This window comes from Rousettus aegyptiacus, unplaced genomic scaffold (genome assembly GCF_014176215.1).
Source record: "Rousettus aegyptiacus isolate mRouAeg1 unplaced genomic scaffold, mRouAeg1.p scaffold_m13_p_3, whole genome shotgun sequence".
In the NCBI taxonomy this organism is placed as follows: domain Eukaryota; kingdom Metazoa; phylum Chordata; class Mammalia; order Chiroptera; family Pteropodidae; genus Rousettus; species Rousettus aegyptiacus.
The window spans coordinates 81,484,834-81,501,098 of NW_023416306.1; the positions used below are offsets into that span (position 1 = coordinate 81,484,834).

The window sequence follows — 16,265 nt, forward strand, 5'->3', positions numbered from 1 at the left end:
ATGTTTTTGAAAGCAGCTTTGAGAGAAAAGATTGGGACTCAGATTTTAAAGGTGGATTGAGTCAACACCCATTTATTGACCACCTTAAAGAGCTCTGGGTTGACACAGGAAGAATCTCTGTCCTCAAGAAGTTAAAAGGAGAGACAAATATACATCTGATGATTTTACTACCACCTTTGGATGGAGGAACAGGGGCCATGGAATGAGAAACAGGAAGGTGAAGTCTGAAACCATAGATCCAGTTTAGGCAAGTTGTTAAATGACTTCTAGACATCTCACTCAAAGTATCCCCAGAGAGTGCTTTGAAATGTTAGAAGGGATGGCATCATGTTGAAATTGCCAAGTGGATTATAGTCTATTTTTCAGAATTTGTGAATCCCATTCTCTTCAATTTGCAGACCTGATTGCTTCTACTGCTTTGGAAGTTAAAAAATCACAATAATGAAATTGTGAAGTTGGCATATATGTTACTGTTACCCTGTCAGGCTCAAGATATATTATTAATATGATCAACTATTGTTTCTTAATACTTTCTACAAAATGGGTTCATGTTTCTGCTTCTTTAACGTGTGTAGTAGAAGTAATATCTTAGGATTTTTATGTTTTTGTTACAATTTAAGTAAATAATTCTGGATATTTATGTTTTTGTTGAGGTTAAGGTCAAATAATGAAACCCATCCAGCAGCATACTTCGATAGTCTATGAGACAGGGTTCTGCCATTATTAAATAATATTCATTCCACATATTTCAAAGAATTTTGTTTTCCTGACACTTTTAAAAAGCGTGAATTCTAATTGTCTTTACACAGTTACCTAATGGTCTTTTAACAACACATTAAAAAACCAAAACTTGGGTTTTATTTAATTATGTAACTTTCTTTTTGGGTCTCTTTTTTCAAAAGATGTGCCCAGTGGGATTTGTTGTCAGTTATAGCCAAATGCATAGAGGGTTTTGTCCTCATACATCAGGGCAACTTCCTGTTACTGGTTTTTCTCAAGGAGCACTGCACCTAGTGGTGCACAGTCTGTCTAGATTGGGACTTAACTTTTTTGATAGCCTCAGTTTTAGGACAGTGCTGGGATACAGTAGGTGATAAATAGTTTACAAATTGAAGTCTAATGGTATTTTAAAGTTTGCTAACTAGAGGTTACCTAGTTAGTAATTGGTAGTAATTTTTAACTGATAATATCTCTCTCTCTCTCTCTCTCTATTTATTTATTTGCCCCTCCATGTTTTTGCTTTTGTACTCCCCACCCCGCTTCTGGCTTGTATGCCTGCATGTCATTTATATTTACCAGCATCTTGGCAGTAAACATTTCCTTAGTCCTACTGGTAACCTCCAGGGCTAGGCTTGCTGACTTGCAGGCTGTTGAAGCATACATATGCAGATCCACAGTCCCTTATCTGAAATGCAAAAATTTTAGTTTATTGGTTCGTTGGTAAGTTTGGTTTCACAGCTAATTTAGGGGCACAACTTGATCTAAGCCGTCACTCTTGGCTTGGTGCAGAAACATGCTTGATTTTGGAGAGCTACCATAGGCACTGTATTACCTTTCTAAAATCCAAATGATGTTCTCAAATTTCTATCTCTAACTGGGGACCTCTCCCTTGCACTATAGACTAACATGTCCAATGGCCCACTCTATATTTCCTCTTGGATATCTACTAGGCATCTTTGTCTTTTTCATATATGGTTTATTAGAAAATCCTATTTGTTTTATATTCAAAATACTATCCAGAATTTGACCACTTCATTCTCCCAACCCCAAGCTACAGCAGTGAGTGCCACTAATATCTCTAACTCATTTCAGTAGCACTTTAACTGTTCTCTCTGCTTTGTTTTTGTTCCTCTTCAGTCTCTTTTTAATGCAGGAATCAATATAAGTGACTCTTAGAAAACCTAAGTCAAATCGTGTCAGTTCTCTGCTTTGTCAGTGACTTCCCATTTCAGTCTGAGTTATTAAGTCAGGGAGGGTCCTTATGACTTCTGAGAACAAATACTAGTCTTTCTTTACTCTATTCTGGTGCAGTTAACCAACCTTTTTGTTCTTGGAAAATATCAAGCACAATGTGTACCTCAGGGTCATTGCATTTGCTTGCTGTCCCTTTGCCTGTAAGGCTTCCCCTACTGGTTTCCACATGGCTAACTCCTTGCTTCCTTTGCTCAAAAGTTACCTTATCAACAAAGTGTTCTTTGGTCACTCTTATCTAAAATTTCAAAAGCCTCTGTTTTTTCTTCTTAATACTTGTCACTATCTAATAATCTGAATACTTTGTTTAGCGTCTTATTATCTGTTTCTCCCACGAAAATATAAACTTAACGAGGGAGATAGTTTCTGTTTTGTTTACCGCTATAGCCTCAGCTCCCATAACAATGCCTAGTATATAATATGTACTCAATAAATATTAGAGGGTGCTTGCATACATGAATACATGAATGAATGATTTAGTTTCCACCACAGACAAGGCAAATATGCTAAGCACAGTGGAGGATACAAAGATCGTTAAAGCATGTGTGCCCATGTCTGTAAGGTCAGAAATATGGTTAATAGGATAAAGTTAGTATAAGATGAGTGACACATCTACGTATCCTCTTAAGAACCTTCTCGAGTCCTGTTCTTTATAATGCTTTCTTCGTACTTTTAGCTAGCATATCTTCTATTATACTTAGTCTTTTGTGTTCTCCTATTCTTAGTTAATTTATAGAAATCTTGTCCCACAAACTAAATGTTAAATGTCCTTGAGAATAGGGATACATGATTATTTCCTCCTTTTCTATTCCCCTATGATTATTACTTAAATATTTTTTAACTTTTCATTTCGAAATACCTTTAGACTTCGGAAAAGTTGCAAAAATAATCCAAAGAATTGCTATATAACCTTCACCCAGATTTTCCGAATGCATCTTAACATACTACAGTGATCTAAGTCATAGTTAATATTTGTACAATACCTTTTGAATTGAACTAGCTTCCTCTTCATTTTCTACCTATAATATCTTTATCAATTTGATCCAATTTTAGTTTTTGAGTTTCTTTTTTGAGCAATACTACTTGTAAAGATTCCTATTTCATGACCTTTTTTCTTTATTGGAGGGCTTCGAAAGAATGGAGAAAATATACTTCTTTTCTTTTTAATGGAATAAACTCATTTTATTTATACATCTGAGCTAATAATGGAATCTTAATGATCTTAGTTTTCCTATATTTTGAAGCATTTTGGTATTTCATTTTCCTGGGAATTATTTCATCATTACTCGTTAGTTATATGCCAAAAAAGACTAAAATGATAAGAAAATGGAAGGTGGAAGGGTGATAGAATTGCCTAGAAGGATGGTGCAGTAGTAAAATAAATCATCACTGTTACACTGCAGTTTTCTTACTGCCTTGCCCAAAGCATTACAGCATCTTTCTCAAGAAAGTATAAAAGAATTTGGGAGATACCATCTTAAATATTATGTAAGATGTTAACATTTGGGAAACCTGGATAAAGATTATATGACAGTTTTTCATACTATCATAACTTTTTAGAGCTTTCATTGAACATATTTGATAATTCATAATTTTTCATTTTCTTATAATAGAGAAGGAAACTAAGAGAGGAAGACATTTCACAATTATTAGAGGAACTAGTAGATGAATGTAGTGCAGTAGCTAGCACTCTAGACTAATGATGTTGGTGAAAGTGATTGTATAAGCCAAATTACAGGCTTTGAGTCTTCAGATGACAATAACCTAGGTGAATTTTCTCAAACTGAAGAATTTATGAGTGCACAATATAGTTGAGGGAAAAGATAAAGAATGGTGTCCTCATATTTCCTCATAAATGACTCATCCAGGTAATCATTCAGTGAGCACTTCAGAATGCAATATTTTCAACAAGAATCAAAATCATTCCAGTTTGCTGAAAGGATGCACAATAGTTTCTTTCATCTTTTAAGATACTTGTGTTCCAAAACTTAATTGGTATGGTTTTAAGTGTACGCAGGTAGTGTGTACAGAGGCGATTGGAAGGAAACATGATGTAGAAATAAAATTATTGGATTATTTCAATTGATATTAGTCTAAAACCGAGAATGTTTGCAGTTATGGAGAAAAGATGGTTGTCCTGGTTTTTTTTTTTTTTTTTTTTTTACCAAATTAAGAACCGAGTTTTAAAACCATTGTGTTTGATGATACAAGGCCAAAAAAAGGAAGGAAAGAAGAAAGGAAACCCAAAAACAATAAGATAGAATTTTAATAGAGATGTACCTGAAATCTGGAATCAAAATTTATAAAATCACTATGTTCCAAGCTCATGCATCCCAGTTAATGACTAGTCAATTGCATTTTAATGGATATTGCCTATTTGAGGTATTTATAGCTTCAAAATCAGGAAGACATGAAATAATAAAATTTGGATTTGTCTTTAAATTTTTACTAAAATTTTTAATAGATTTTTCACCCAAATGATAAGTGATAATGATTTTATTTGGCATACTGAAGGTAAAAGGTGAATCATATGTCATAAAGAAATCAGTGATATCTTTTGCATAACCAAGATTATTGTTCTAAGCCACCTTGGTAAAATTTGTCACACCACAGCATCACATAATTTCACCAAAGCTCACAAAAGATATATACCAAATGGACTTATCATTGTATTAGATCACGGTTTCTCAACCTTGGCACTATTAATATTTTGGGCTGAATAGTTCTTTCTTGTAGGGGACTGTTCTGTGCATTGTAGGATGTTTGTCAGCATCCCTGATCTCTATTCATGATATGCCTGCCCGTAGCGTCCCTTTTCCCCTAATTGTGACAAAAATGTCTTCTGACATTGCCAAATGTGCCTCGGGGTTGGGCAGGTGTGGGGGGTGCACAAGATCTTCCCTGGGTGAGGTCCACTTCATTAGAAGGATATAAAACCGATTTTAGGGGAGGCTTGGGTTTTAGATCTTGTGGTGTTTAGAGAAGACAATTTTATTGAACTATTATTTTATGTAATATGGGAAATGTAAATTAGATTGCCTTTTTGACTTATTCTGGAATACTTTTCATTTTCTAGCAGAGTTAGATCCAGAGTGGAGTTTTGGACAGGTTTTGAAGAAGACTATGGTGGGCAGTTGCAGTGGGTTGAAGTAATTAAATTCACTTAATACTTTGGTTAAAAAAAGAAAATTTAGCTTTTAAAGAGAAACTTACCATTTTTCAAGAGTATTCATTGAAGTAAACTGATCAGGACACATTTTATGTGATTTTATATGATGCTGACCATCAGTAAAAATAATTTCAGAGAATTTTTTTATTATATAAATAAAAGAACTTCAAAATATGTCTAATTCAAGATGATTTCAGTACAGAAATCAAGAGGAACAAAAGGGTCAACCATAAATTATTTCAAAAAGAAAGTACAGTATTGTATACCTAAAAGCGTCCAGAATAGGGTAGTTTGTTTTGTACACTTATTTCTTTGAGCTTATCTTGATTGAAATAATTCTGTCTCCATTTAAACCAATTTGTGAAATTTAATCTAAATGAAAACATAAGATTCTTTAAAGTTGGATTTTCTATTTGGATTTTAATCGTGGAGAAATGTTTTGATTTTTAGGAGGCAAACTCTTTATTAAAGACATTTTAGGTTGTGGAATTAGAAAATTGGTTTTTATTTTTCTTACTCTGGCATGGTTAGCTTTTATCTTCTAACTTTTGTCTGAAATCTGTCACATTCGTTCCCCAGTTCTACCCCATTCCAAAAGACTCCCCTGCATTATCAGAGTTTCTCTGCTCTGCTTGCTTTATTTGGGCATTATGATTCCTTTGCAGGATGATTTGGAGCTGTTCCCATTTTTTATTATCACACATGGCCAGGTGACTTTTTTGTGTTCTGCTGACATTGTTCACATTAGTCTTTTTCACTAGTCGCCATCCCTCAAATTCTAAGTGCTTTAAAAAAAAAAAATCCGTTTTTATAGATAGGAATTCTGTTAACAGTGTAAGCTCCAAATCTGAAAACAGTTGGAGACCATAGTGGCACATAAAAATCATGTCAGCTGAAGCAGAGCTGGAAAGTAGCTTTGTGTCTGACTTGTGGCTCCATCATTTGGTATTTGAATACTTTATATTCTGGAGTTATGCGGTACCTCTCGGCAAGCAGGATTCTATAGTTTGTCCATTATTCTACTCCAGATTGGTCATGTATGCCAATGAGAAAGTTTAGCCTTGTGTTCCTTCAGCCAGCTATGTGACCTTCAAGTTACTTAATTTGAGTATCAGTTTCCCGTCTGACAGGACTGTTGTGAGGAGCATATCAACTGATAGCAGTGATCCTTTTAACAGATCAGGAAACAGGACCAAAGTTGTATGGCTTCCTGTCAGTTTGAACTAGAATCCAGATCTTAACAGGTACTTTAATCTTTTTTTCATAGTCCTATGCTATGCTCTTCTGATCAAAATTTGGTTTTCCATTTATGAAGTATTGGCTTTTGGTTACAGAGATTAATCTCAGGTAGAGTTGAAGCATCTGGGTTTCAAACCAGCAGAAACCAAGACCAAACAATGGTCTAGATCATCGGTGTACATAGAGGTGGCAGCCGGAAAGGTCTTTAAGACTTTTTGCTCTGTGCATTTATTAGACCTATTTCCTCATCCCAAAATAATAAGTTGAGGTTGAATGTTCATAGTCAATTGACTGGTGGCCTGTAAGTACTAATAACATGGGTAAATCTGTATTTCCAACATCTTACTATGTCTGAAAAGTTTTGAAATATTTAGCTAAACATACTGCTTATTACAAAAGCCTAAGAAAACAACCATTGAAGACATTGAAATTATTTCCCCTTAGCAGCTGTCAGCACTATTTCAATTCTAGTTAACTGAGTTCAACAAATTGTCACACGTGAATTTGGGAGACTTAATCCTTTGATCTAAAGTTAGGGACAACAGAAAGAGGTTATCTGTGGTTTGAAATTTACAAAAAGTATTAAAGTGGACGGCTTGCAAAAGAAAACAGTTGTGCTGCTGTGTCAGGGTTCACTTAGGTTTGTGAGGTATGAGAAAAACTGAGACACTATTTCAAGGCTGAGGATTAGAGCAAGGCAGGGTGAGGATGATGATGAGGACAGAGAAGAGCTGAAGAGGCCTTGGGGAGTCCTTGTGAGGACAGCTTCACCTTCATGGCTTGCATGCTCCCAGGGAATGAAGAGAAGAGGGATGGGTGACTTAGAAATTAGGTAAAGCCTTTTTTTTTTTTTCCATTTACAAAAAGAGCTTTGCCACACATGGAGGGGGAATGGCTTGTGAGATCTCATGTTACTGTATTTTTTATCTTACCACAAGAGTGGTATCTTTTTTAAGATTTTTTTTTTTGTGACTAAAAAGGTGGTAAGACTTGGCCCCGTTTTGTCTTCAGATGGCTGGAACATTCTTATTGACGTGCTTGTGTTAGTATTTGTGTTGGAATACCTCTGAAAAGACTCAACTGGATTCTTAGCCAGTATTACTAGACTTTTTGTGTCTTGCAGAAAAGAAAGTGACCCCCACAGAGGGATTATTGACCTAAAGGATTCTGGAATCTCCTTAGTGCTCAAAAATGTTAGAGTCAGAAGAAACCTTAGAAATTACCTATTCCAACTTTTTAATTTTATAGTTGGAGAAATAAACTCACATGGTTTGAGGAACTTGTTGAAATGTACACATTTTCTTAAATTGGCAAGTGTAGAACCATTGTCCTCTTACTCCTCACCCATTGCTCTTTCCATGATACCGTTTAATTGCTGAAGCAGTTGATATTTAAAAAATTAGACAATTATAGTTCTAGGTTTTGAGAGGAATTAGGAAGCACTTGAGTAGCATGTGAATATGTAATTAATATTTAGGAACGATGGCATTTGAAAGAAAACTAGAGAATAAAGAAAGGTGTATTTGTGTGTTTTTAAATTGGAGGTTATTTTTCAACTTTGCAGTACCAAATTGAACTGTTATTTAAAACTTTTGCCTTTCAGTTATGATAGCCTGTCCACTGTGGGGAGTGTGTGCACAAGAATGCACTTTACATTACCTAGTAGTCATCTCTAGGATGAAGTAGATAAATCGGCTCTGGGAGTTGAGTTCGTACTAAATTTGGGCAACTGATCCTAAGATGTGCACACTTACTGGAGCATGAATTGGTTTGCATATTGTTGTTCGTGGTTTCCGCAGGTTTGTAGTGCATCTCTGAGCATGAGCGCAGAATGAAGCGACGTTTGGATGACCAGGAGTCACCGGTGTATGCGGCCCAGCAGCGTCGGATCCCTGGTAGTACAGAGGCTTTTCCTCACCAGCACCGGGTTCTTGCCCCTGCCCCTCCCGTGTATGAAGCCGTGTCCGAGACAATGCAGTCAGCCACGGGAATTCAGTACTCTGTCACACCCAGCTATCAGGTAAGCTAGAGCTCCCCAATGGACTAGGCATGAAAGGCGAGCATTGGTGGTTTCATCCATTTAAAAGATTTTTATTAAGCATTCAGTTAGATATAAGAAATATTTATGGGATATGTGTAAGGTATACAAAATAATGAAAAAAATCTACGCTTGTGTGGTTACTACATAAGTTTTTTAAAAAAGAATGTCATGACTTTTGATATTCACTGTGCATTCCTCCCTCATTCCTTGAACTTTTCCCGCTCCCTTCAGAGGTAGCCACTAATTAGAACTTTGTGTTTATCATTTTCTTGACTTTTTTATTTTTTAAAGTCATTTTGTTTATACCTCTAGACAGGAAAATTATTTAGTTTGGGTATTTTTGAACTTTTATATTAATGAAAACATATTTTCTTCTTTAACTCACTTTTTTTACTCACTGTGGTTCTCAAAACTTAGCCATGTTTTTGTGTGTAACTGGGTATTTTTTACTATTATGAATTATATGAATATAGCCTATTTATTTATTTATTCTTCCGTTGATGGACAGTCTGTTTCCAGACCTATGCTATTATAAAGATGCTACTGTGAACATTCATAGGTAGTTCTTAGCGCAGTGCTACTCACAGTGGCAATCCATGACAAAATAAAATTCACCAGAATTTAAATGAATGCACTACTTTTATCAAGAAGAGTCTTGCTATGGTGGGAAAAGGGCAGCTGAAGTAAACAGGATGGTTATTAGTGAAGTAGTTGGTTTACGTTCTGGTGCATACTCCTTTTCTTCTTGCAGACCACTCAGCAGGTTTAAGTGCGCATAAAGAAGAGTTGCTCCAATATATGGGAAGTGCTAGGTCACAGGGTGTGCACATCTTCCCCTTTGCAGCTAATGTCAAATTGTTTTTGAAAGTTGTATCAGTTTATATTTCCAGCAGCACTGTATATTCCTATCGTTCCACATCCAGACCCAACACTGATTATTCATTTGTCTGTTCACTCTGTTTTGTAAAAATGGAAGAAATTTACATTTTTTTGCCCTTTTTAATTATGAAAGTAAATATCACCATTTAAAAAAAAATAATAGAAGATTACTTTTTCCTTTGAACCCTTAGACCTTATCCCACTCGTGCATTTCTTGGATATCTAAAATTTTAATGCGTATACAAGCACATGTATGTTTACCCACCTAGCTACCTAGATACACTTCTTTTTGCATAATTTAGATCATACAGTATATACTATTCTGCTATTTGCTCTTTTCATTTAACATATAGTAGACAGCTTTCCACTTGAATATATATGTATAGATCCAGATAACTTTTTTAAAAAATCACTGCATTATAATATTCCATTCCAGGTCATTCTGAACAATAATTTATTTAAATGGTTTGCAGAGGTCTTCTTCAATCTAACTTCTTAGTGACTTTTAAGATATGACAAGTACTGGGAATATAAATTGGTATAATTTTTCTTGAGACAGTTTTGTAGTTTGTGTAAAATTATTTAGTAATAAGAAAACAATCAAGAGACAAACCAGGTAAAGTAGGATATGGTGATTCCTTAGGTGTCTTCCTCAGGAGTTCCCCTTGAAGCAGTATAGTGGTCCTTCATGTGGGGTTTGGTGTAGCTGTCAGAGGACTGCTACAGATGAAATCTTTAAGTTAGGACTTAGAAGAAAGAAAGATTGTTTGTTTTCCTTGGGTGATTACTTTTATATGAACAGGTTCATGATTGTTTCCTATATTTGGGATAAGTTACATCTTTTCATATACTGGAAACTATAATGTACCCGTACAAAACCAACCATCTCAAATAATTATAAACTCCAGTTAAGTCTTGTAAAAACCTGTCCAACATAGGCATGTTGGAATTAGAAGCTCAGAATGATAACCCTTCTTATGAGACATATATCAGAGCTTTTAGAATTGTCTAGTTTCTTTTTACTCCTAATGTGTACTGTATTATTTCTGTGGATTTGTAAGTAGTTACTCTATTTCCCACCCTCCCCTCTGCCCAGGGTGATCTTTATAAATTTGTGAGGACTTGAAAAAAAAAGTATTCTCTCAAGTTGTAGTACATAACTTACATTGTTTAGAGAAAATGTAAATTATTTACTCTCCCTATTTTGGAGGTGTGGCATATCAGTTAAATATGTCCTTAGTTGTCTTCTGTAGTGATTAACAGTTCTGAAATAGGAAAATTTTATATGACATTTCTTACAATGCAAATGGAGGAAAGGAGCTTGTGCTTTTATGTCACCCCTGAACTTATAAGAAGATGAGAGAGAGAGAGAATGAGTATGAATGAAAGAATAGCAAAGATATGTTTGAGGTCAAACCACCAACAATTTGGAAGAAATTTTTGTTTTACTTTAGAAGTAGTAAATGAGGATAAACAAAAAATAAAAATCTTTTCCAGCCCCACTTCCACAAAAGAAAATGCTAACATTTTGATGTATTTATTGTATGTTTGTTGTCTGGTATTTAAAATCTTTTTATTATATTATATGTACTGTTTTTATAATGTGCTTTTAAAAATTATTTAAAAGTTTAAATTCATGTGCCACATTCGAATGCATTCAATTTATGGATTGTGAACATTTTTTAATGTTAAAATATATACATCTCTGTCAGGGCTTTTCAAAATGTGGTTCACAGATAGCTGATGTGTATAGTTTTTTACTAACCTACAATAAGGTGAGTATAGAATTGAAAGTGTTTAGAAACTTTATAGTGACTGGACATTGCAATTTTATATCTGTAAAATAACAGTAATGAAAATTGGGGGCTTTTGTATTTTTTATTTCACTTTCCTAGTAATTCATTTTTATTGCATTTGCAAAAGTAGTGGCCATGATGGATTGGAATTTAAGAAAAATAAAACTGATGCTTAATCACAGGTAATTTGAGAAGTACTGAGCTATATAATATATAACAATGCAGAGAATTCTGTTATAATATGGGTGGACTATAATTTATTTCACCAATCCCAACTTGTGGGAAATTTGGGTTTCTAATTAATATCTTTGTATATGCAAAGATACACATGCATGTTCTTTAGACACATTTGGGGAAGAATGCACAAGCCTTGAACTTTCTTATATATGTTTTGTCCCCTCCAGGTTTCTGCTGTGCCACAGGGCTCTGGTGGCGGTCATGGGCCCACCATAGCAGCAGTTCATAGCAGCCATCATCACGCAACAGCTGTACAGCCCCATGGAGGCCAGGTGGTCCAGAGTCATGCTCATCCAGCCCCACCAGTTGCACCAGTGCAGGGACAGCAGCAATTTCAGAGGCTCAAGGTATAGTATTCAGCTCCTTTTCTTCCATCAAAAAGTTTGTCTCATAGCAGGCAGTATTGGCTTGGCTTGTCTATTAGTGGTGGTGGTACAACTTTTAACATACTAGACTAGAGGTTGAATCACAAGTAGTTTTACTTTTTTTGGTTTGAAACCTACTAAGATTTGTCATCTGAGCCTGATCTAGAAAATATATTCAAGAAACGTTTTTGGAATGTATGAATGCATGGCATTCAATTATATCAGGATTGAGGGGCTATTTTCACATGAAATCAACAAAGTCTATTTTTTGGATGCCTCTTTTCGAACTCTTAGTTCTTAATTCTTAGCTTGGTATAGGTTTTATTGAGCATACACATGGTTGGCTACAGTCCTATATAGTAAGTGGGCCCAGTATTATCTTATGGTTTAATCTTTTTAGTCCTGTTTTGAATTGGCTGGCATCTTCAAGTCCATCCTTAGTGAAACACATGCTCCTTTTGGGGGAACCTTTATGAAGTTTAGAGAAGACTATAATTTTGAATGAAGTGTTAGTGTTTTCATCTGTTCTACTGAATATATGCCATTGGTTTTCAGTGCTTTGAAATTCATGAGGCATCTGTAGAAAAGTGAAACTTGTGTTCTCATCTAACCTTTTTTCTCTGCTTACTTGAGTGTTATTTTTTAAAATATGTGATTGTTGTGGCAAGTGTTCCAGATTTCAGTTTTTCTAATTTTAATTTACATAAAATTTAAACTCAGGTGCAGGAAATATAAAATTAAAGAACTATAAAGAGATACGATGTTGGATCTTTATTTGGTCCTGTCAGCCTAATTGTATCAAGTAGTTTGCAGGTAGGAATGAACAAATACCTTGGTCTTCTGTTTTCCTTGTTACTCAGTCTAGTTCTCTCTGACCCTGTCCTTCTTGGTTTGGATTCTTAGGAACTTGTTTAACATTGACCTAAGGAAAGTAAATGATACATAAATATAAAACATACTAAAAGCTAAGCTTTGTAGAGGGAGTTTGTAAAATTTACTTTTGTCTATATTAGCTTAAGTAATTAAGAGTTGACTATATTTAAGCATAGTCTTTTAAGGGTACAAATTATTTGGGCCTGAAACTTCACTCTGGGCTCTGTCTTTGGGAAAATGTATATAAGCTATATTGATGTTTTCTTTATAGCATTTTTACTCTCTGCTTGTAGAGTGATATCTTTGTACCAAAATGTGTTATTGCTATAACTTAGCACATCACCAAGCTCTGAAAATATTTTTTTAGAGTTGGTTTGATGTTATTTAATTCCATATTAATACTGTATTCAGCAGTTAATACCTTAGTGTTGCAAAAGAGTTTATAAACTTGCTATTAAACTAACAATGTATTGATTTCTATAGCTTTTGTCAGCCAGCTCTATTAAAGCACAACACTTTTTTACTCACCTTCCTCACTTGGGTATAAGATTGTGTTTTGTCTGTTTTACAGAAATTGTCAAGGAAGCTAGAAAGGGCTTTGGAGTTGGGGTTATAGAGTGAGTCATGGGTAGAATTACCATTTATTGTTCTGGTTTTTTTTAGTTATAAGCTCTTGAAAATGATTCCTGAACACAATAATCTGTTGCATTTTCTTTCTAATGAGAGATAAAATGCTTTCTTGTGTCTCCATGTAATTTCATTCGGTATTCCCACATTGTCTGCCATTTTTGGATCAGTCTTAAAATGTTCTATAAGCATTTGAATCAACTTCAGTAAACCATTTATATCCTATAATAAGGAAGTGTCCAGTGAAAACACATAGATTATCAAGAATTAACATTGTCTATACTTTTTTGAATAATTTGAGGCTTGTTTGGTGTAATTTAGTTATTTGTTGAATGCCAGCAGCATAGATATTTGGCACATATTTAGCAAGTTCTTTTTACAGTTGTTTTTGTCTCTCCAGCAAGTTTATGAACTTCAGGAGGTTAGAGACCTTAAAAATAAACGCCTATTGAAGTGAGCTAGGAAAATACATAGGCAGTGTCTAAGGGTCTCCCCTAGTACCTCCTTCAATGTGTAACTTCTCAATGACTAGTTCCAAGTGGTTTTCTAAGTTGTGGTTCCTAGAATTGTATACATGCTTTTGAACTATAGGAAGTGAGGAGGATTTCCTCACTATTTTTACATGTTAGGCATCTCATTTATAATATGGGTATCAAGCTGTTGTTGTTTTTTAAAGCATAGTGCTATATTATGACACATTTTTATAAATAGTGGTTTGCTATATGATCTATGCCTTTTCTTCGAGACATACACACATCACATATCATTCTTTCCTTCAGGTTTTTGCACTTTTTCTCTCTGTGTAATAATTATATTATACCATAGCATGCTCTTGTTTATTTTTTTTAATTTTAAGTTTTTGGTGTTTATTTTTGATAACACCTCTTTAGTCATGTGGCTGTGAATGCTATTCTTCAATAGCTTCCAAAGTGTTTGTTCCTTCTGCAAACTTAATGAGTTTTATTTTCCATCAGCTTGCCTTTAATGAAACATTTTGATATAGAAAATTCTGAACATATAAATTAGTTCATTGAATTTCAACAGAAATTGCCATGTTATGTGTAAAGTACAGAAAAACCAACCATCAAATGAGTGGGTATTGATCAAGTATACAGTCTTTGCTTTAGCAACACCAGAATATTCTGATAAACTATGGCCATTGTGGAAATTTGGGCAACTCTTGAAATCTTATTTAATGGTTTATTTTAACATAAATGTTCTATTTCACAATATTTATCACAGGAGTAGAGCTTATCAAGTCAAATGTTTATTTTTGAAATTTCCCTGAACTTGATATTTTGTATAATTTAAAATAATCCCCGAGTATATAGGATACACCTAGTAGGTAATTTCCTTGGATGTCTCCTGAGTAACTAAAAATTAAGTTGTTCTAAATCAGACTCATAAGTTTCTAGCCCTTCAAACTGTTCCTCTTTGTGAATTCCCAAGTAATTTATAATTTAATGAATGCTCCTTCTCTTATTTCCCATACTCAGACAGTCCTCAAACTCTGTCACTGCCACCTCCTCAAAAGCTTTTGAATCTATCCAGTTCTTTCTGTTCTTTTGGTCAGAACTATTTCAAGTCACTATTGTTCACATGTGAGTTAGCCTTAGAGCATAACTTCCTGGTTTTCTTGCCCCTTTTCAAACTATCCTGCCCTTGCAATTTGTTCTCAGCACTGTAGCAAAATTGAGTACACTAAAATGCAGGTGATAAAAATCTCGGTTGCTTTCTAACAAGTTACAAGGACTTTCAGGATCTAGGTCTTGCTTTCTCTCCTGTTGCATCTCTTGTTGCTCTTTCTACCACCATTTCTCCTCTTTACCACAAATTCTCCACCCAAACTAAATTGATTTCACTTTTTCAAGTGAACCAGATGGTGTCCTATCTAGGATTTTGCCTTGCTTCCTCTGACTTTCTTCATGGGTCTTCACTTTTGCTAATTTGTATTCATCCTTAGGACTCAGCTTAGACATCACTTCCTGGGAAAGTTTTTGTGCCCTTCTCCTGTGTTCTCTGAGTGTTCAGTGATTACCCACTTCCCACTGCGTTACGATTCCCAGCTAGATGTGAATGAATTTCCGTAGAGCAGAGACTGTGGCTTTTTGTCACTGACTCCATAGTACCTCACGTTGGGCCTGTGTAGCATGTTTTGGCTTTAGTAGACTTGTGAAATGAATAAGCGAATGATATAGTAATTTGATTATTTTTCACTAGTTTTTCTCTCTCAAATTATTTGAGGTTAGGCTATAGACTTTAGGAGTTGATTTTTATTTGAAGCTTGAGTTTTATTATTGGCATCCATACTAATTTCTAATGCTTTCATATGTATTTACTATATATTTCTATTTCATTTACTGTGCTAATTTTATTTAGGCATAAATCTTTTGTTTTTTCATAATTCTTGGCTTATTTTCTTTTTATGACCTGCCTCAGGTGGAGGATGCGCTGTCCTATCTTGACCAGGTGAAACTGCAGTTTGGTAGTCAGCCACAGGTCTACAATGATTTCCTTGACATCATGAAGGAATTTAAATCTCAGAGGTAAAAGCTATATATGATTGTACTCAAGCTTTGTGCTTGGAATGTTGGAAAGATAAAGGATACCCCCTTTTGAGAGTTTAAATTTCAGGGTCATTCTTTGTGTATTTTGTCGGCGAAAATTATATAGGTCCTAGATCTTTGTGTTCTCCCTATGGTAAATTTTTCTTAATTAAAATTTTTCTTAGAACGTGATCGCAATCAGGGAAGTAGACTGGTAATGATTGGGTTACTTGTTCTTTAAATTAAGATATGCTGATATTCTGGCACGATTCACTATTACTAGAGAGTAACTCATCTGAACACTATAGATACATGATGATTTATACTGGTTTATCACAAGTTGCATCTTGCATCGAATTGCGGTCTTAGATTTGCTGTTATCATGAATGTGTATTTTATTTAATATGAATCTAAATGTCTTTAGAATTGTAGAGTTCTTTGTGTCTTCTTTTTTTGGTAATATACAGGTTGATTTTTATCTATTCTGTTTAGAGAACCTAGTGGAATGTGAATTTTTTTCTT

The 16,265-nt window shown here is 34.6% G+C and overlaps 1 protein-coding gene across 1 annotated transcript in view; it reads left to right on the forward strand.

Annotated features, from left to right (window-relative positions):
* The window catches only part of SIN3A (SIN3 transcription regulator family member A), a 52,684-nt gene that overhangs the window by 3,576 nt on the left and 32,843 nt on the right, over window positions 1–16,265 (forward strand). Inside the window, exons 2-4 of the mRNA XM_016144098.2 lie at window positions 8,179–8,399; window positions 11,500–11,679; window positions 15,637–15,743. Coding sequence (XP_015999584.1) covers window positions 8,211–8,399; window positions 11,500–11,679; window positions 15,637–15,743 — 476 coding nt within the window. The 5' untranslated portion in view covers window positions 8,179–8,210. The remainder of the gene's footprint in view (window positions 1–8,178; window positions 8,400–11,499; window positions 11,680–15,636; window positions 15,744–16,265) is intronic.